This window comes from Dromaius novaehollandiae, chromosome 1 (genome assembly GCF_036370855.1).
Source record: "Dromaius novaehollandiae isolate bDroNov1 chromosome 1, bDroNov1.hap1, whole genome shotgun sequence".
Classification (NCBI taxonomy): Eukaryota; Metazoa; Chordata; class Aves; order Casuariiformes; family Dromaiidae; genus Dromaius; species Dromaius novaehollandiae.
In genome coordinates, this window is record NC_088098.1 from 163,372,560 (window position 1) to 163,393,296 (window position 20,737).

Below are 20,737 nucleotides of genomic sequence, written 5' to 3' on the forward strand. Positions count from 1 at the left end.
GAAAAAGCATTTTTTCGGGGAGATGGTTCTATTTACAAAACTTAACGCGTTCACTTTCTGCGTTTATTTTTTGTTTATTTTATACATCCAGAAGATGCATCTTTTTTTTTCATGTGTCCCTGTCATTTTATTCTATATTTTTAAAAACCCTGTATAACTCTGTTTTGAAGATACTATAAAGAGAACTATTCTTAAGAGAATATGTGCCTTTTTCTTGGGGGAAAAAATCAGATTTCATACATCAGTATTGGATTTTATTAATATTAGTACTGAGTGAAGAATAATGTGGGGTGGGATTTTAAATCACTTCTTATTTTGTTGCAGCTTTATTTGCATAGTAATAAGTGTTTATTTCAAGTGGCTAAAGAAAAGGACAGAACTCACTTCTCTTAGATTCTTGAGTGATTTTTTTCATTTCTGTTCTTGAATGCTTGAAATTTCTCTCAAATATGTGAAATAGGGAACCATGGCCTGCAGACTAGACTGTGGAGAGCAGAAATAGTGAAAAAGAGAGTGTGTAAGCTTACCATAAAAGAGAGAGATATTGGACCTTTCCCTATTTCTGAAGAAATAGGACAGTGTTCATTAAAAATCTTATCCCCTTTTCAATAAATTTTCTCTTGTGTCTCTCTCTGTCTCTGTCTCTCTGTCTCTCTCTCTCCTTTCAAACTGCTTAATCTACAGCATGCAGAGAGTACAGGAATAACCCAGTTATTCCAGCCAGTGTTTCATCCTTGTTTCCTCATAGCCTGCTCATCTCTCTATCAAAAGGTATGATACAGGATTTATTAGAAGTGGAGGAGAAGCTTCCATTGATTGAACTTAGCAGGCTTTGGTTGAAGCCATAAATGAGAGCATTTTCTTGAGCACACTTGCATCCTTTATGAATTCCGCTGTACAAATACATGAATTAATTTGCTTTTACTGTTCCCTCCCCCCACCCCCGGGCAGCCATAAAAACCTGTCTTGCAGAAATGGTTGTAGAATTTGCATTGACTAGGACTGCATGCATGTTCTATTCTCCATGCAGGGAAGCTGTCAGTATCTAAATTGGAAAATTGTATATCCTGTTGATGTTTATAGTTTCAAATCTGGAGATCCCTCTAAGACCCCATCAGAATTATATTTTACTTTATTGATTTCTTAAAATGGCTACTATTTGGTTCCATGAGCTAGTATGGAGTAAGAGTTTTGTGATGCATAGGCCTTACATTAGTTATTCTATGCAGGATCATTTTCATGTTCCATGACTGATACCTGGAGGTCATTATTTCTGCAGTTCACATATTTTATCAATTTTCTTTAATGCCTGTTGAAACTACCTAAGCTTTAGCTTCCTTTTCTTTGATTGTTTCTGTACGAGATTGCTCTACTGTTTCAGCTTCTGAATGTACCCGAGTTCTGCACGTGTACACGCCTGAGCTGTCAACTTGTCTCTTCCTTAGTTATGTCTTGAGACTTTTTCACAAAAGGGAAAATAGGAAAGTGCAGTAGTGCCTTGCAGAGGTGGCCAGGCTGCCTCTTCAATTTATTCTGCTTTTTGTGTGAGCTGTGATATTGGGAGTGTCTACATCCTGCTGCAAAACTGGAAGTATGCTTTTTTTTATGTGCGAAAACATTAAAGAGCTGGAGAACATTGCTCTGATAGCACAGTGTGTGTTTTGCTGATAATGTGTGGAGGTGGGGAGGAATAAGGAGATGATCTGAGAGTATTTGAAACTTGGAAAACTAGCTAAGGTTCTTTCTAACAGTGTGTCTGCTTTAGTTTTTACCCCTTCCTCCCCGTCTCTAGATCAGTTCGAGCTAAACAGATAAAAGTAGAATGAAAGCGTTTGATGATGAGAACAGGCTGCATAGAGTCATGGTAGCAAAGAAACCTGAAAAATGTCTGCTTGTTCAAGATCTTAGGGAAGGAAGGTGTTTTCTTTAACTAACAGAAGTTATCTTCTGAATCCTCCATGGCAGCTAGAAAAATGTGTTGGGGGGACTATGGAGAGTGTTGCTCAGTAGCTGGCCTTTAATAACAAAGCTGGGCGTGTTTTTTAATGTATTCTGCTTCCTGAATAATGCTAGAAGTCTAAAGAAGAGAACACTTGGGCAAGAATGATTTCTTATAATATCATGCTGAGGAATGTCTGAGACACCACTTCATACAAACTGCCCCTAGGAATCCAAACCGCAAGGCATAAAACAATGGAAGAAATAGAAGATTATTTAATGAGAATCTGAAATGGATATTGTTCTGTTCCCCTGCTCTTATTTTTTTCTTTTAATCTTCTATTCATGTTTAATTTCTTAGAAGTGTCTAATCTGTGCGTTTCTGCCTGAAGATAGATGCTCCTATGTAATACCTTGAAGCTATGGTCTGTTGGAGGGTTGGCTCATTATATTTGCTGCTTCTCTTCCTTCTGTTCAGCTACTGAAGTAAATATGGTTTAAAATACATAAATACTTTTCAAATGGGAAAGAATGTGAGTAGCACAGCTTCAGTGGGAAAATAGTCCACAATATCATTAATGTTGTTGCATCTCTTAAGAAATTCTCCATAATACAGACAAGTTGTTCTATGGATGATGGAACAAATAAAGCTTGTTTTTCAATTGATTTATTTTTCCTAATCAGATTCCTTGGGGCCTAATGAGGTATAAACTGGAGATTTTTGTGTCACTTGTAGCCTCTTTTCCTGTGGGTTCTCTGACGTTTAACAGTAGACAAGCTTCAGACCTTTCCCAGCGGGGAGCACAAGTAGAATTCTATCTTTTATGCATTTATCTTTTATATATATCTATTTTCATTAACTTTCAGGGAATGAGACATTTTGAGACCGCTACTTTTTCTATCAGATTTAAAATGAGGGGGACACACACAGATACTGTGGTCACACAGATCTCATTTCCATGGATGACAAAGTTTGGAATAGCCCATGGTGTTTTAAGAAAGTCATTTGGTCATGCTTGGACCTCAAGAAATTATCTGTTTTCCCTGTGGGTCTTTTTAACATATTTCTGCAGACTACGTGGTTTCTGATCACCTTTGGATAGAAACTCGGCTGTATCCTATCAGTGATACTGACTCAGAAGTGGTTGTTTTAAGAGTGGGATTTTTATTTCAACAATATATTGAGAGAATGTAGGTATTGTTCTTTCCTCAAAACTTTTCCAGAGACAGGAGCAGTGTGCCAGTCTCAACTGATGAACAGTGTGATTTCCTTCTGTTCTTTCTCTGCACTCATGAATGTAGAGTTGCAGGACAGATTGGGGTTCTTTCAAAATTAGACCCATTACTGTTTTGATGTTTGGGGATGGTATGTGCAGGTGGAACATCCCTACTATCCAATGGAATTCTGCAAATCTTTGTCAGCTGAAAGCTGTTTTGAATGTATGGCTGTTCGCTTTTTCTCTCCCATTTTTGCCTCTGGAATTAGATAAAAGCTGCAGGACAAATCCCTGCATCTATCACAGCACTAACTATGAAGTAACCGGGTGTTAGCATCTATTCAAATGGAGCACGTTGGCACTCAGAGGTGGCCTCAAGTGCGAACTCAAGGGGCACGTAATTGGGCAATGGATCATTGGACACCTGTAAGTTGAGGCCGACCAGAGAATCACCTGGCAACTTGACCAAGTGTTCTGAAAGATAAAGTCTCTCCCTTGCCATCTGAGATAGCTGCAAGTTTCTCTGCAAGAGAGGGAAGGAGACGGGCATGATTTTGTAGCAGAGGTTTCCTTAGTAATTGCAGAAAAAGGTGGGGGAGAAGTGAAGTGGCTGCAAAGGAGAGAGGAATTCCATCGTGTGAAGTGCAGGGATAAGAGAGCCTGAATTCCTTAATGCATGCTGACCAAAGCCTAAGAAGGGCACGAGAGGCAAGGAAACTACAGTAGGGAAAATGAGTAAAAGAATTTTTTTTATTAGGTGTATAGATCTGAATGTTTATTTTGTCTGTTTTTAAACCATTTGATTTTTGGAACCCTTAGCAGTCTGAGTGCTTCCACTCCCATATCCCTCAAAGTGAGACACACTTGGAAATTTCCTGTAATGTTGGAGCTTGAGGAAGTAGTGCTATTATGGTGTTGTAGATAATTAAAAGCAAGTGGAGTGCATCAGTTCTGTAAACCTAGCAGACAGAAGCTAGAAAGTCTTGTTTCTGTAGAGGGATTACAGACAGAATCCTTACGTCAGAGGAACCAAGCAAAAATAGCCCTGGCGTATACTTTCAGTGCTGTGTTTAAGGGCATGCTATATGCTCTGTCTGCAGATGGTGAGGGCACAGGGAAGCTAGTGTGTACATTTAAGGATTTCCTCCTGCCACCTTTTGGGTAGGATCTCTAGAAATGCAGGGTTTCTCAAGGAATCAAGGATTCCCGTTTTGTGTGTCACATCTAATCCATTCACTTCATGTCTGTTATCACTGCAGTGATTGCAGCCCTGCTGAAGTACTGGGCAAAGTTGAATGCTATATAACATTTTTTTGCTACAGAGATTACTCTTTAAGACTTCTTAGTTATACCTTTACATTTAGATGATATAGGTGGAATTCCATCAACTTCGTTATGTTTATGGTAGGGAATATGTTTAAAAGGTATGAATGTATCATAGTAATGTTGCTTATTTTTAAAAAAAAAATGAAGAGCATAAATGTGACCACTATGCATTCTGTGTTTTTATGAAACTAATCTTTTACACTTTTTATCCCATAATATTTTTTTTTTGAATCACACAGTGTAAAAGCAAAAAGCCACTTATAGAACTCTATTGTAGTTGTATTCTTTAGTGGTGACAGTTGAAAACTATATTATGAATACCAAAATATAAATGGGCTCAAAAGGGAATCATGCAAATTAGCATAGGAAAAAATCATGAAGAGTTATTTAAATACAGAGATCTCAGGTTCAAGAAGCCCCTAATATGTGGACTAAGGAAGCGAGAATAGTATGCCAAAGGAAGCACCACTGTATGTTTGCTTGTATACTTTCTCTAGCCATTCACTGCTGGCTGGTGTCTGGACAGGACATGGGACTAGGTGGATCATTGTCTTGTCCAGTGTGATCATCCTGTAATGATCCTGTGTTAGCCCAGTGGAGGCTGGGACTTGTCATGGGATAGAAATACATGTTTAGCATGATAAGCATAGGAATAGAAACGGCATAATAGATGTAGATGTGCCTTCAGTGTCTCTTGCAAATATGTTATGTATATTTTGTTCTGAAATTCACAAAATTTCAAAATACAGCAAAACAGATGGGGGATTGTTCTCCCTGAAATTCTTAAATTTAAAGGAAAAGGAGAGGAAAGCCAAGGGAGTAAGCAATTTAATATAACAAAAGTTTTACACCTACGAGCACTTCTGCATGTGCTTTAATTTTATTTCAGTAGATATTTCCATTGAAACCAATACAAGTATTGACTAAAGTTAACTTGTACGTGAACTTCCAAAAATGAGAGGCAGAAAGAATGCTGAGGAAGAAAGTAGAATCGTAAAAGAAGAAACACTTTGCACAGGTGAAAGAAAGCTGGTGCTTAGAGATAAAAACTAAAAAAAGATTAAAGAACAACTTGTCTTAAAGAAAAGAGAACCTGATTTGGAAGAAAGAGCAAATGAGGATTTGTATGCACTGAAGTGCCAAGACTGCGACTGATTTTGTGTAGAGAAAGCATTGTGCTTTTGTAGGCCACCCATCTGAGTAAGTGTCCTCTACCACTTGCCCTTACCACTTGTCATATCAAAGCTCAAGCTAACTTTTTAATTGTACAGAAGTTTGCTGTCAAAATACAATGGGTTTTAAAATGGATAATAGCATCCTGTTGCTTAGATTTGTTAATTTAATTTCTTTTTCTGGTCAAATTGGAGGACTGTAATATCTGGAATTCTAGAGATATCTGCCCTGAGTCTGGTGTTACTCGGTGCCTTGGAGGATGAATGAAGGTCATTGATGCTGTATTTGCAGGTGATACAAAACTGGATAATGCTTCAGGCAGTTCTGGAGACAGAACAGAGATTTAAAAAGTCTTGATTTTAATCATTTTCGATTAATAGATGCAACACTGGGGATGAGTCCAAAGTGTTGACTCTGCATGAGCACACAGTGGATAGGAATCAACTGTGTAACAATTTTGTGGAAAAGGGGGTGTAGATTATGATAGAGCCCAAATCCAGTACGAGTCAACAATGTCATGCTGACATGTCTTGTCAAGGAAACTCTGCACTGGGATTTATACCAGTATTGTATCTTGCAGGACAGGTAAAGTAATCCTTCTGCTATGTTTTGTACTGGTAAGGCCTCAGGATAATAATGTATCCAATTTTGCACTTCCAAAAAGATGTAGACCAGGTGCAGAGTCCAGTGTAGTCCATAAAGAATATTCAGCTGTGTATGGGAAAAAAAGAGAAAACTATTTCTCACTTATAAGAAAGAAGTGAGTTAGTATTTTGGGAATTTTTTTGGTCTAGAAAAAAGAAGGCAGAAAGAGAAACTGAGGTCTTAGTGTATTAAAGGGATGCTGCACACGAGAATAAACTGGTCTCCTGTCCTTTGGAAAGTAGTAGGCTTAAATTGCACCAAAAGGCATAAATTTAGACTTCAGAGAAAAATTTTGTCATGGTGAAGGTATATTTTCCCTGGAATACATTTTCAAGGATGTTGAAAATTTCTGTTGAGCTCACAAACAAATAAGCAGAACAATGTCCTCCGATGTCCGTCAGGAATGGCTTAAGTTTAAATTGATTCTTCCTTGGGGAAGAGGGGTGGACCTTTCATAGTCCCTTTGGCCCTGTTTTCCTTGTGCTGAAAAGGCTAAAGAACCTTTGGGTCTTCCCTAGCTGCATCTATTCTAGCTTTGTGTGCACACGTGTGTGTGTGTATGTTGTACTTAATAAATGTGCCAATGGCTACTGCATTTTGTGCAGTATTTTGTCCTGCTGTCATGCATTAAATATGCTCAGAGTCTAATGCCACAGATCAAACTCCTCAAGAGAAATGGAGGAGAACAAATATTGATGAACGCTGTAGGGTTTTAAACAGCAAGTAAAAAGATGGTGCATGTACTCCATAGCAGAAATCGGAACACTTGGACCAGATTTATCCCACCTACTGAGGCATATTTTTCATAATTTCTTTGCATAATAAATAAGAAAGTGAGACGCTGTCAGTATTTCACCTAGAATCAGGCACCTTCAATAATGCTGTTTTTTCTTCAAACACGTAGAGTGATATTTTTAAAGCTAGGTGGCATGCACCTGAGGCTTAGGGAGCTAGACCAGTTAACAGTGTTAATGCGTATGGATCATTGTAGGGCTTTTTGTTTTTCTATTCAAAGGCAATACCCCATTTTCACTCATTTGAATTCACTGTGCTTCTGAGTTTTGTGCCAGGCTTTTATCATACCTTGTTATAGTGAGGCTTTCTTTGAACTCTGGCTTCAGTCTCCTGTGGCAGCCAAGGCAGCATGTAAACATAATGCTCACCACATACTGCAATACGGATGTTGTCAAGTGGGAGAGGGAATATTAAAAAATGTTTAGTGTATAAAGCTCAAATAGCTTGATGTGTTCAAACAGATATTTAGTATCTGCTTAGTATTTTACTAGTTTTGCAAGTCCTGTGTTTCATCATGATACAATATTTTAAATGGCAGAATTTTCTAGTGAGCTATCTGAGCATTGAGTTGTTTAACTCAGTAATAGATCTAAGTATACACTTTGTCATGATTTTTACTGCCTGTGCTCATACCACTGAGTTGTGACAACAATTTTTCTACTCACCTGTTATCAGCGAACTATTCAGCTAGTTTTTTCCTACCCAGATAGACATCAAATTGAGAGGTTTTTTTTTCTTTTTTGAATGAACTGATACATCTTAGCAATTCATGGTTTGAATTTGCTTTCCGCAGAGGTTGTTTTTGACTTCTGTCCTGAGATCAAGATCATCTAGGGTGTTGTGCTGACAGCCCTAACGGATCTAATTGGTTTGCTCTGATGCTGTGGTAATTCAGTTTTTCTTTCCAAATACAAACTTATAGTGCAGTGGGTTCACTGTGACTCATAATCATTGAGGTTTAAAGTTTTTTCAGACATTAGGTTTTATAGTGGCTAGTTTGTCCCAGTAAGCTGTTAGACATGCATCTTGTATGCAGAAATTGAATGATCAAAGAGGAGTATGTAGGCTGTGGGACTGCGTAAGGAAAGGCTTGATCTCTTGACAGTCAATACCTGGCATTTTCTCTTTTGGTAGCTCTCCTTCTAGGCAAGTAACTATTTTGCAGCTCCTCAGATCTTTGTCCAGTTCTCTGGACATGTTTTGTTGAAGGACTTCTTGAGTGTTTTAAGCTGGTCCTCCAGTTCCCATGTGGCTTGGTCCAGCGAAGGCTCAAAGGATCTGCAGTAACTGCACCCAAAATAATACTCCCACAAACAGTCTGGAATATAAATAGCTGCAACTGCTCAGCAACTGGGTATTATCCTGCTGCAAATACCCAGTTCTGATTAAATGTTACCTTGGTCACCAAAGAACCATTCTGTCGGTTTATAGTTGTTTCTTGAATGATGTATAGAAGTCATAACTTTTTTAATAAGTGTTGCTTTCAACTTAATTTTACCACATAGTTTATTTAGAACTGTATAATATACTTTCTGCATGTAATTATTTATTCTGATTAGTACTGGTATTAACTATTTTACTGTGCATTACTTCCTGCAGTCTTTGTAGGAGTGATAAAAAAGATGTTAAAAGTTGTGTGTAAGGAGTTAAGCAGATGTACCAGATGAATTTATGAAACAAAATAAGCAATACGATATCATTACAGTTAAGCTCTTTTCTTTTTCTACTTTTTCCCCCATACTGCTTATTTGCATTTCTCCTTTGAATTTGTATTATTAGATTGCTGTGGTTTTTGCTGTGGAGAATTTTCTTTTTTTTCCCTAGAGAGGAAGGTAAGCCTTCAGTCCATGGGAGAAGGTCAGAGGTGTGTGAAGGACCTCACTCCTTCCCCTCAATATATGCCTGAATGTAGCTTAGATCAAGGGTACTGTTTACTTCTCCACAGCTCTAACTTACTGTAGCAGCTGCTCTGAGAGCTTAGCTCAAAGAAGTTACTTTTTTTCCTTTATTTTTCCGTAATTATCTAGAGTATGTTGCCCTGCTTTGCTTCTTTCTGTTTCATTTTGGTTAAATTTACTGTTTGTAATCCTACTTATGTCACCTACATTTGTTAGCAGGAAGTTTAATAGACTTAGGATACTTTCTCTTCCACCTCTAGCCTGAAGCCTGGAATTTTTTTTCATACTTTGAAAACTTAAGAAGTTAAGTAAGGAATATGGTCATTAAGCATATGATAAGTGCATTAAGCATGAGTATCTTTTTTCTTATTTTGAAGGCCATATAGTTGAGTAGTAGTGGTTTTCCAGAAACACACAAAATGTTTTAGGATGCTAAAATATTTTTTTAATTCTTTTTCTGTCTCTTTGCAGATGTATTTGTCAGGCCTTACATCAGAAGGTTTCTGTTTTGGTGACTCACCAGTTGCAATATCTCCGTGCTGCAACTCAGATTCTAATCTTAAAAGATGTAAGTGATATCAATGTCTATTCTTTAAATCTCTTATACTTTCTAATAATGTTTTGTAATCTAAGGATGAGAAAATGTATTTGCAAGTGAAAAATAAAGTCGTTTTAACAGCATTTTTGGTCACCTTATGTTTTTAAGGATTAAAGTTACTAATGAAATCAGTTGAATTTTCTTAGTATATCTTCCCTGAAAAATCTATTTCTGAATTTTATCATACATATATTTAATCTTAGTAATTTTATCTTTTATATACTATGATATATATATATATAATATAGTGTGTGTGTATATATAGAGAGTGCGTATATATATATGTATATATATAATATAGTATATATAATATACTGCAAGAGAATTACTTCTATTGAGACCAAAGAGTTGACTTTTATTCTTGTTTTTTACACTTTTGTATGAATTAGGAAGAACTATGTTGGTTTTGCAACTGGTCCCTTTTTTCATTAAGGCTGAGAAATGGTCACAGATACCTTCGAAACCAAGTAGTCCTTCAACAAAGCTGGTTCCAAGCTTGGTTGTACCAGATGTTTGAGGGTGGGGGGGAGATGCAAGAATTTCAACTGTTTTTTAAGGTTGAGTGGTGAAGTTCTTCAAATTACTTTTGATGTATCAAAAGATTGGGAAAAAAGGACACTAGCCACCTTTTTCCTCCCATTCAGATCTCTTTGAAGGTTGCAGTAGTTTTCCAGAGGTGGATTTGGAATAGTTGAGATGTGTGGGGACATTCTGTGTCGCTCCTTGTAGAGCTCTGTGAAGACTGAAAAAAAAAAAAATTAAGCTGTGTTCACCCCTAGCTTTGAGTAATATAAAAAGCCTGATGGTCACGTATGTTGTTCAACAGCTTGTCCGAAAGCTGTGTGGCTGAGTTCTGCAGCTTCTCCAAAGTAGTTCTTGCTGGCTGTAACTGGGACTTTTGTCATCCCTTTTGTATGCTATTTGGCCTGGTTAGCTGCTGGGAAGAGGGAACTAGTTAGAGACGCAAAAGCTTGTTTCTGCTTTTCTGAGAGGAACTGATAGTAAGAGGCTTCACCTCAGTTACTGCAGGGGGATTTGGGCTTAGAAACCACAGAATTCCAGCTCATGACCAGTGCAGCAGGAACAGGGAGGAAAAATTGTCCTTTACAGAGAGTGTATAATGAAGATAATCAAAGCTTATATTAATTGTAGGGTAAAATGGTGGGGAAAGGTACCTATTCAGAGTTCCTGAGATCTGGCATCGACTTTGCTTCCCTTTTGAAAAAAGATGAGGAGGGAGAACAGCCGTCAGTTCCAGGCACCCCCAATCCAAAGACCTCAAGGAACCGTACCTTTTCAGAGTCCTCTGTCTGGTCCCAGGATTCTTCTGTCCACTCACAGAAAGATGGAGCAGTGGAGCAACCACACGTGAGTGCACAAAAGAGACACTCATCTCAATTGTTTGGCTGTTTTTTAACTTAGACTCCGATAAGGGTTTTCTGTGCTGCATTTGAATTTCAGTGATTATTGGTTTCCACTAGCAGGTGAGAGTTCGCCCATAGTGAATCTGCCCAGCTCTGTGCTTGGCTGGCAGTCCTACAACCTGGAGTACAGATTGCAGGCATCCCACAGCTCTGTGCTTTCAAACCTGGCAGAGTTTATTAGTTCAGGTTCAGCACCAACTCTGCTGGATCCAGGAAGCGTTCCTATAGAGGTATCCAAAGGCACCGCACTGTGCTTCCTGTATCCTCACGTGGCGTGCTCTAAAGGGCCAGTGCAGCACATGATTCAAACGGGTTCTGCCTGTGCTTGCAGTGCTGAGCTTAAGTTAATGCTTCCCCTAAAATCCTGAGCTCTGAGAAGTGCACACGGAGGCTGTGGCTTCATACAGAGTTTGCATTTGAATGGTTGGCTCTAACATATGCATATGATCATGAGCTGGACCTGAGGGGGGAACTGTGGGACCCCACTGCACTGCTCTCCCCAGCCCTCTGGTTTTGAAAATCGCATGCTTTGTATGGTGCCAGCTTGACTTCCAGGTGCCTTGCTATCTCTTGGTCTGCGCTGTGTAAAAGCAGCCGTAACACTTCTGTACCAGAGCTGGCCTGGAGATGGTGTATCTGTATTCACACAGAACAGTGCAGGAGTCCCGTAACCCTGCCAGACTTGTGCCAGCACTGCATCTGTGGAGCAGTTAATCACTGTGAATCCCTGGTGCTTTCCAACTTTATACTGTGGAGGTGTGTGTGTGTGTGTGTGTGTGTGTGTGTGTGTGTGTGTATTTTTTCCTATAATAAACACGAAGATGCAAAAAAAAGGTTGAATGAAAGTCAGTCAGCAGCCTTTTGTTTTTAATACCTTTTTGGAAGAACGTTTTTATGACAGAAAGCAGTAATCTAATCTGGTATTATTAATGTCTCAGTGGTGACTCTGCTCTTCATAAATCCACAAACAGACCAATGTGTGCGCCAAAATTCCCCCCCCGCCCCGCCATCTGACAGCTCTAGTGCTGCTAAAATCAGGATGGGCTTCTCTACTCTTATAGGCAAGTAGGTGGGATTTCTCTCTTCACATGTGAGTCAGGTCTGTTGACTCCACTGCTGTTGTACAGCTGTGTCTGCTGACAAGAAAATCAAGTGTTAAACGTCCACTGAACTGGCACCAGTTTTTCTATCACATATATTGTAAAAAATCTTCAGAACTTTGTTCATTTGAATAGCTCTTTTGCCTTCTTTATGCCTATCTTATTTTTTCCTTTTCAGTCTTTCAGTGTCCCCTGCCCATTGTTTGCTTAATATGATTTGTCATTTATCATTTTACTCATTTTCCTTATTAACAGATGCTTTGTTATACTTGCGAAGAGGTGATTGTAACTTTGTGACTAGTTTCTTACCCAGGCATGTGTCAATTAAGCTTGATGCGTACTTTCAGAAGAGTATTTATATTGAATACTTTCCTGAAAAGAAAAGGCTAGACATGCTTGCATTGTGAACACTGAAACTTTCTCAAGTCAAGGCCTTAGTTTTCAGAGCCCTTATGACTGATGACAATGTACAAGAGAAGAAAAACTCAGTAAACGGTTAGCAGTATTGTCAGGGAAAATACTCCTGATCGTAAGTGAAGTCACGTTACATGCCTTGATGGAATACAAAACAGAATCCTTGCAATGTCATTTTAGAGTAATTTTTTCACTATTATTGCACTGAGATTGAATTTTTTTTTGTAAAAGCCATAGTTACGATGTTTAAACTTTTTATATGCCTAATCATTTTATTTTTTTATTTAATTGCTTGCTAATCCTGAACTGTGACTTTGTTTCAATCTATAACTGCAAGGTTGACACTGTTTGTTCTGCTTCTGTTTTGTTTTTCCATTTTTGGGGGGGTTTTTTGCAGGCTGAAAATGCACTGGCTGCAATGCCAGAGGAGAGTCGCTCTGAAGGAAAAATAAACTTCAAGGTTTACAGAAAATATTTCACTGCAGGAGCAAACTACTTTGTAATTTTTATACTTTTACTATTCAATATTTTGGCACAGGTAAGTTGTCTAGAGCCACAAGTAATGAAAGTAATTTGATTTTGTCTTTTTTTAAACATAGCGTATGCTTGTTTCAACTGAAATGTTTGAGAACTTGATGTTCTTTTATCTAATAATTTTGTAGTATACTCAATCATGTTTTGTGTATTAACATGTACTTTTTGTATAGCATTGAGCTCTTTTGTACTGGTCTTTATTCAACAGTCTTAATATGCTTATAGTGAAATATTTGTGAATATTTTCATACTTCAGGTGATTTTTTTTTACTGACAGTACAGCACATGAATTGTAAGCCTGTCTAGTTTTCAGAGATACAGAACAAAATTATAAGGTACAAAAAATAGCATTAACGAATCTGAAGAAACAAAGTGTTTTCAGTTGAGGAGGGCAAGGAGGTTGACTGAGAGGTCAACCTGTTTGGTTGATATGGGAGAACAGAGTCTGGCAGAAGTGTTGAAAGAAAAATTCTTTTGCCAATAGTAGGTTATGAACAGGACTAGAAGGAAAGTCACTGTTTAAAAGCTTAAGAAAGTAAGGAGGAGGGTAGGGAAATATGTTGTGTGTGATGCAGAGTGTAGCAGGTACATAAAAGAGGATTTTTTAAAACAAGCAAAATGTTTTTGAAACTTACTGAAAGAAATGGCAAGCTAAGGAAGCTGTGTGAAGATAGCTTATTGCCTTTTTCTCTATTTCCTGATGAGAAAGCTCAGACTCATTTCATGGAAATGCTTGCTGGTCTTGGCTTTAAAAAGTGTGTGTGCTGTGCACACACGTGTGTGTAGACACATTACTTCCTTTCTGATTGTCCTTGAATTGAGTCTGTTGGAAAGATCACTGAGCATGATCAAACCTTTGCAGGAGACCATCCAGAATCTTAATTCAATTGAACAGAGGTTTATTTTGAGATAAATAACCCTATTACAAGTTTAGAGTCACCTCTGGGCGCAGAAGGAAAGTAGCAATAGAATTTTTTTCTCCTCTCTCTTCTCCCTTCTCCTTCAACTCTGTTTCTAATAATTATCTCCTGTAAACACAAATTTCTGGACTGGTAGCATCAGAAAGTTTGTTAATCAAAAAGCATTTTGGAATATCTCTAGTAGCAAATTTAGAAACTGAAAAAATGAGTTCTTTAATGTGCAATTAACATATGGCAGGGAAAGCTACTATATTTTGTTTGCTTAAGTGTATTGCTTTCCTTTAGTTCACTATCAAGTCAGGTAATTCAAGGTAACTTCTTTCTTTATAGAGGGTTTTAATGCACTTTCTGATGTGCTTTGCAAATTGCTGCTGGTCTTGAAAGACTGGATGGCATACTTTTCTGAATATGTGATGTTTTTCCAGAGAACATAAAAGAAGAGCTAAGGAAATTTAATTTTCTAATGTTTTTAATTTTTGTAAGATGATTCTTGTGTGTGTGTTTTTTTTGTTTTTTTTTTTTTCTTAAGGTGGCATATGTGCTCCAGGATTGGTGGCTTTCTTACTGGTAAGTTAATGATAACAACCGCTTAGCCATTTCTGCCTTTTCAGTCAAGTGCTTTTTGTCTAATAGAAATCAGTGCTATATAGGTAGGAGAGAAAAACATACTATAGGAAACTTCAGCATTTGTTCAGCTTTTTTTTCTGATCTCTTATTTTAATCTGTGGGAAAAATTTAAACTTTTATGGTGAGGTCTGATAGCTTCTCCTCACAGTGTGATCCATGACAGCATCAAGTACATGTGATCCTTTAAGCTAAAGGTCTCAACAGAGTTTAATCTAGTAGAAGTTAAATGTACGTATGTGTGAATATTTGGAAAAGGTGATTTGATGGTTGTTATCTTTCGTATGTGTTTCCACAGGGCAAATAATCAAGAGAAGTTGAATGTCACAACAAATGGAAATAATGGAACAAATGAGACTGAACACCTAGACCTTAACTTTTATTTAGAAATATATGCAGGTAATTACACATGCACGTGTGTGTGTGTGTGTGTGTATATAGTTTATATTAAAAAAGCTATTATTTGACCTGTTATAATAGGCAGCTTTGAGAGTGCACAGCAATGGCAATGTGGGGAAATGGGATTTCTAGCAGTGACTGAGTAATGTCTTAACAGTTTAGCAGCCTGAGCCTTGTTACCTGACTAAATTAATTGGAATAATTAAAGAAAAAAAAATCCAACAGAAGAAATAGGTTGAATGCATAGTCTTAGTTTTCTTTGCCTGGATTTTGGAAAGTAAACCAGGAATAGAGTATTCAAAAAGTCAATCAACTTAAGCTTGTGGCTATTGTCTATACTAATAGGTCGTTCAGCTAAATCTTCAGTCATTATATGTATGGGCAAGAGGGATTAGAAATTGATCCTTGTTCTGCAATTCAGAGTTTCAGTTTGTTTATATAATATGCTGCTGTTTTAAAACTTGGCATGGCCATATTCCTTCTGAAGTACCACAGCAAAAGAACCAGTTTTTTAAAAAAATCCTAGATAAGTATGCAAATCAAGATTAAAAACAAAAATTGATGTATTTCAGTAGGACTTAGATATGCCTCTGAATATCCCAGAAAGGGCATCAATCTTTATCCTCAGACATCTAAACATCTTAAAATACTATTCTGAAAGATAGTAAAAATGGGCATAGAAAAATAATGTGTAGAAATATGCTTTCTCTCAGATCCTAGCTATTTAGGACTTGACTTCTGGTTATTTACAGGTTTGTATGGAATAGTAATTTCTTGATGGAGATTTATATGGTAGATCTCAGAAAACAGGTGGAGTGCCAGAAGAATGTGCACTGAGAGGATAGGCCTTTTTTATTTATTACTTTTCTTATTTATTTTGTTTATGTTTATGTATATATTTTTAATAAGAATCCATGTGACCTAGGCCCTTGAACACACTGTCCTAAAACAGTTTAGGAGCCAGATAATCTCAATTCTCATTTGCTCTGCGTGATGTCTTTTTTTGTGAGCAGTTCCAGTGGACTGCACAGTATGATTAAGGACGACAAACTTGGCCTTCTCTGGCTGTATAGCCTAAACCATATTATGGAAAGTTTTATACTTTAAGGCAAATTTTGTTTTAGATAACAGAACAGCAAAAGTTAACCTGGTATTGAAATGATTAGATGGCTCAGTGATATATTTGCAATAATTGAACAGAAGGCAGTGATTTGCTTACAGAAAATTGTAAGTCGAGCTGAAAAACAGTTATAAAAAGGCTGTAAATTTATATAATTATGTATTACATATGTGAACTTACCCTTTTCTATAGCTTCTGAAACTGTATAAAATAATTCAGTGTGTTTATTTCTGATCCTTGATGTTTGAAAAAATCACCATGTTAGTTCCTTCCTAGTCTTTGTTCTTTCTGTAAGATAAAGATTTGGAAGAGTAGAAAATTCTGTTATGGGAATTCCTGTTGGCCAGGTACAGCTGAGGTACCTGGTACTGAGGTACAGCTTCGACGCCTTTTCCATGAAGTGAGGCTGCGAAGAGCCCTAGTCCCTCTAGTACTGAGGAAGTAAGCTTGTAAATAGGGAAAACAAAAACCTGTCTGAGATAGACTGGATAAAAGATTTGAAAGGAAGTGTCATTCTTCCCCCTTTTCCCCGCCACGAGGTCTTGTCAGGTGATTCATTCACTATGGCTGTGCCAGCAGCTTCCAGTGATTTCCAAAACTGAATGAAGCTGCGCAGAGTTGCGGGGTTCCCAGGAACGTTCTCCTTCTCCTCACATCACTCCCACAGGCTGCTTCCAGTCATGGGCTCTGCCACAGGTACTTACTTGGTACCTCTTCTGCTCCCTCCCTGCCCAGCCTGGCTTTCCTGCTTGGGTATATTCAGTTGCCCTTGCAGAATTTGGTTTCTTCTACCTGACTCAAAACGCAGCAGTCAGGACAAGGGAAATGGGCTCTCATTCCAGTTGCGCTGCCACGTTATTTTTTTGTGAAAAACAGCCCTGTGCAGAACCTAGGCAATAAACTGTGAGCAGGCAAATGGAGTGGTTATACCTTTTCTTGCATTGTGGGAGGATACAGCAGTGCAGGCTAGTAAACGGGATGGTGTAACTGATTGACCTAACGGCATCATGTCATTTAAAACTTCACTCTTTCCCACTGTTACCATAGGAATACCTGAATCGCATCCAGTTGTTCCCTGTCCCTAGTATAAGCAGTGTTTGTGTTGATAGCGAAGGTGTAGTTTAAAGGTGTTCTCCAGTCCATGCAGCCTGAGCGTCCGGGCCAGTGGTGTCTAAGCTTGATTTCTGGAGCAGTGCTCCCGGAGCCTGCCCTCCATCAGCTGGGCACTTGCGCAGGCATGTTGCAGATCACAGACATAGGAAGCAGACCAGCAGCAGTCTTATCGTTCTTTGTTTCTATCTTTTGCCTTTTAGCACCCCTGTCTTATAAGTAGAGATGTGCCTGAAAGAAAGACAAACAGTCTGCAGACCAATTCCCTAGAAGGACTCCATTTCACATGGCATAAAGGATGCATCTTATACTGTGTTAAAGAAATACTCATAATTTAAATGGTTTGATGTGGTTTTTAAGGTGAAGAATAGCATGAGTAGTTTGGGCTGATTGAGAATAACTCAAGATTGTCTTTAAATAGCTATGTGTATATTACTTGGTTAATAGCTGCTGGCAAATACTGAGTCTTCACAGTGACCTTTGCAAGCCACAGTTACGCGTGGCACTGTGAAATGTATTTCTTCACAGAACTGGTACTTGGAGGGTTTTAATACAGATTTATTTTATAGGGTAACAGGTATTTCGTGTATTTTTATAAAGTACTGATTCTTTATGAAAGAAGAAGAGAAATTGTTTAAATTGGTAATATGAGAGTAAGTGAAGCTATTAACAAATATAAGGTATCTATGTTCTGCACTCATTCGGAGTCCTTAGGCTTAAGTTGGAACTCTTGCTGTACACAGAAAGGAACAAAGTTAGTTTTTAGTTCAGTTATATTTTGAAATTCTTTTTCTTGTGAAAGATGCCTCTCTGTATGCGTTCTCTGACCATATCTTTTTAATTTCAGGTTTAACGGTGGCTACAATACTGTTTGGCATAATAAGAAGTCTTCTGGTTTTTCAAGTTCTTGTTAATTCTGGTCAGACTTTGCACAACAAAATGTTTCAATCCATTTTGAAAGCTCCTGTGTTGTTTTTTGACAGAAATCCTATAGGTGAGTTTAATAGTCAAAATCCTTCCATATAATGTACCTTATTAATTATGTTAAATATACTATTTTGGAACAGTTCTGAAATCATAGTATTTTTGTACAATTGTCTTTTTTTGCTTCTTTTAACTAAAGTCTTCAAATTTAGTAGTGTATTATTTTTAAATTGAAAAGTCAAAGTATTGAATGCTTATTGCTAGTTGATCTTACTCTTTTCAAATGCAGTCTAAGGTACATGAATGAACTGTGACTTTGGTGCCGTACATTGAACCTTCCAGTTGCATTGCAAATGATCTAGTTCAGTTACACAGGTCTCTCTTTTCTCTATGTTGTGCTTTTGTCTGAAAAGCTGGCCTCAAAATTTATTTGCCCTTTTTAAAAAGAATTTTAAGCAAGAGGTGGTAATTCAGAGTTGTGGAGAAACTCTGTAGTTTGCCATCCTTTGAGAATGGACAAAAATGTAAAGTGTGCAATTTGATAACTAAGGATACAGATTACAGTTTTAAAGAGAAATGAAAGGGATAATATGAAGTAGTGTGAAGAGAGTGAGGAGGTTGGGTGGGACTGATTTAATAGCCACTGGTTTATGAGAAACAGAAATCTCATGGCCCTTCTGGTCTTCATTCTCTTGAAGGAAAGTAACAAGTTTTTTTTCACACAGTTGCAGAAGTTGTTTTATAATCACAAGGCTGTAATGGGATGGCTTTTCTGTTTCAGAGAAATTACTAATATTTTGAGAAAAAATATTCATGTGGAGAAAAGGTCTGGATCCATAATATGATAAATGGAACATACAATTTCTACTACTTTTTTTCTTTTCTTTTAATCTACAATGGCACAAGTTTAAGGCCATGTTACGATGGTCTGCTTGTACTGTGAGTGTGTGGTAGCTGAAAATGAAGGCCACTGCAAAGGATTAGAAGTGAAACCTTAAGCTCAGGAGACAGGTTAGGGGAGAGCTAATGAGAGTCTTATACATCACAAGAGATTGTAGTGCTGACTAATGGAGGTTGTTGTCCAGTAGGCAAGCTTTTTCCTTTTGTCTTGTCTTTTATATGCAGCAGATGCAGTTACTATATTTTTGAGGGAATACATAGCCATCTTGTAAGAGTGTCTGTAAGTGTGGCTGATTATAACAAACTAATTCTTAATGACAGAGTAAACATGAGAGGCAAATAAAGAAATGCATAATTACTTACCTTGTATCATACTGTAAGCTTAAATTAGCAGTTCTTTGTAAAAGAGTGACTTTCATAAAACCTGCCTATTGCTGCTGTTCACATGCTGTCATGGCTTACAAATGTGTACTCCCATTTATCAGCAGCTGTTTTATAATAAAAGCTTAACTTTGTGTGTATGTTTCTCTTTCTTCATATTTCTTTTGCTCATGGTAGCCTGCAAAGGCACTCCTGTTCAGGTGTTTTATGCATCTTTAAAAAGGGAAAAAAAGAAAAGGAAGACGACGTGAAACTCTTGATGCTCTTGTTCAGAACTGCAGCATGTAGCAATTCTGAAATTCAGTTTTGAACATCTTTTTTTTTTTTTAACCAGCTGATTTTGGCTTTTTTTTTTTTTTTTAAAACTGTATATGCATCTGATTTTAGAACTTGATTCTGAAGATGCTTTTTTTGCTGTACTAATGACTGCTACATTGGGGTGAGGTTTGTTCAAGTAAAAGCAGTCTTCAATTTTGTACAGAGGTGCTTTACTATGAAAGAGATACTGAAAAGCAGTTATTCAAGTCTCATTTTTATAGTGTCATCATTGTAATATCCAAGCCAAGCTATTAGTTATCATATCCCATATTAGCATAGCTGAGATTATAGTGACAAAAACAGTCATAGATTTGTCATTTAAGCATCCACTGCATTCTCAATGTGTGAAGTTTCTAAGACCATAGCAGAGGCGATTGCTGAACTGACCTTATCTTTTGCTGCTTGAATTTTCAAAAAAATAAGCAGCAATAAAAAATGCAATGGACGATACTCTGAACACACAGTGATCTATGTTCCAAAGTCTAGGAAGCAGACTTAAATAAACAGAAATCCCATGCACTCAGTAGTTCTTACTGGGGAAACAGAGTAATGAGCAGCATCAGGGAGTTGACATTAGGAAATGGAAATATGTGATAAATCAGTCATGGTGATAAAGGAAATGACTTTTTTTTTTTTTAAATCAGGAGTCAGCTTCGATATGAGTCCAAAACCTCTCATTATATATTGTGTTAGCCATATGTAGTGAAGGGAAGGTTGTAAAGGGAACAGTAATGAGCATCTTACCCAAATGATGTAAGAACTTGAATGTATTTTTGCAAACCTAGGTGACCAAAGTGGAAGCAGTAGGGGAACATGAGGACCCCTCCCCTTTCTCCATTCCCACTCAAATATATTTTATGTACAGATTTCACCTTTCTGTAATCTGGCATATATGTAAAAGTTGAGTTAGACATTACTGCCATATTAACCATATTAATAAACAAGTCTCTTTTTTTTAAGCACTTAACCTAACCCTATT

At 37.5% G+C, this 20,737-nt stretch overlaps 1 protein-coding gene across 3 annotated transcripts in view; it reads left to right on the forward strand.

Moving 5' to 3' along the window:
• Positions 1–20,737, forward strand: part of ABCC4 (ATP binding cassette subfamily C member 4 (PEL blood group)) — a 154,894-nt gene that overhangs the window by 40,926 nt on the left and 93,231 nt on the right. For all 3 annotated transcript variants that reach the window (XM_026119446.2, XM_026119447.2, XM_064504656.1), the window contains exons 14-19: positions 9,464–9,560; positions 10,743–10,958; positions 12,926–13,066; positions 14,512–14,549; positions 14,905–15,005; positions 18,083–18,229. In XM_026119446.2, coding sequence (XP_025975231.1) covers positions 9,464–9,560; positions 10,743–10,958; positions 12,926–13,066; positions 14,512–14,549; positions 14,905–15,005; positions 18,083–18,229 — 740 coding nt within the window. The remainder of the gene's footprint in view (positions 1–9,463; positions 9,561–10,742; positions 10,959–12,925; positions 13,067–14,511; positions 14,550–14,904; positions 15,006–18,082; positions 18,230–20,737) is intronic.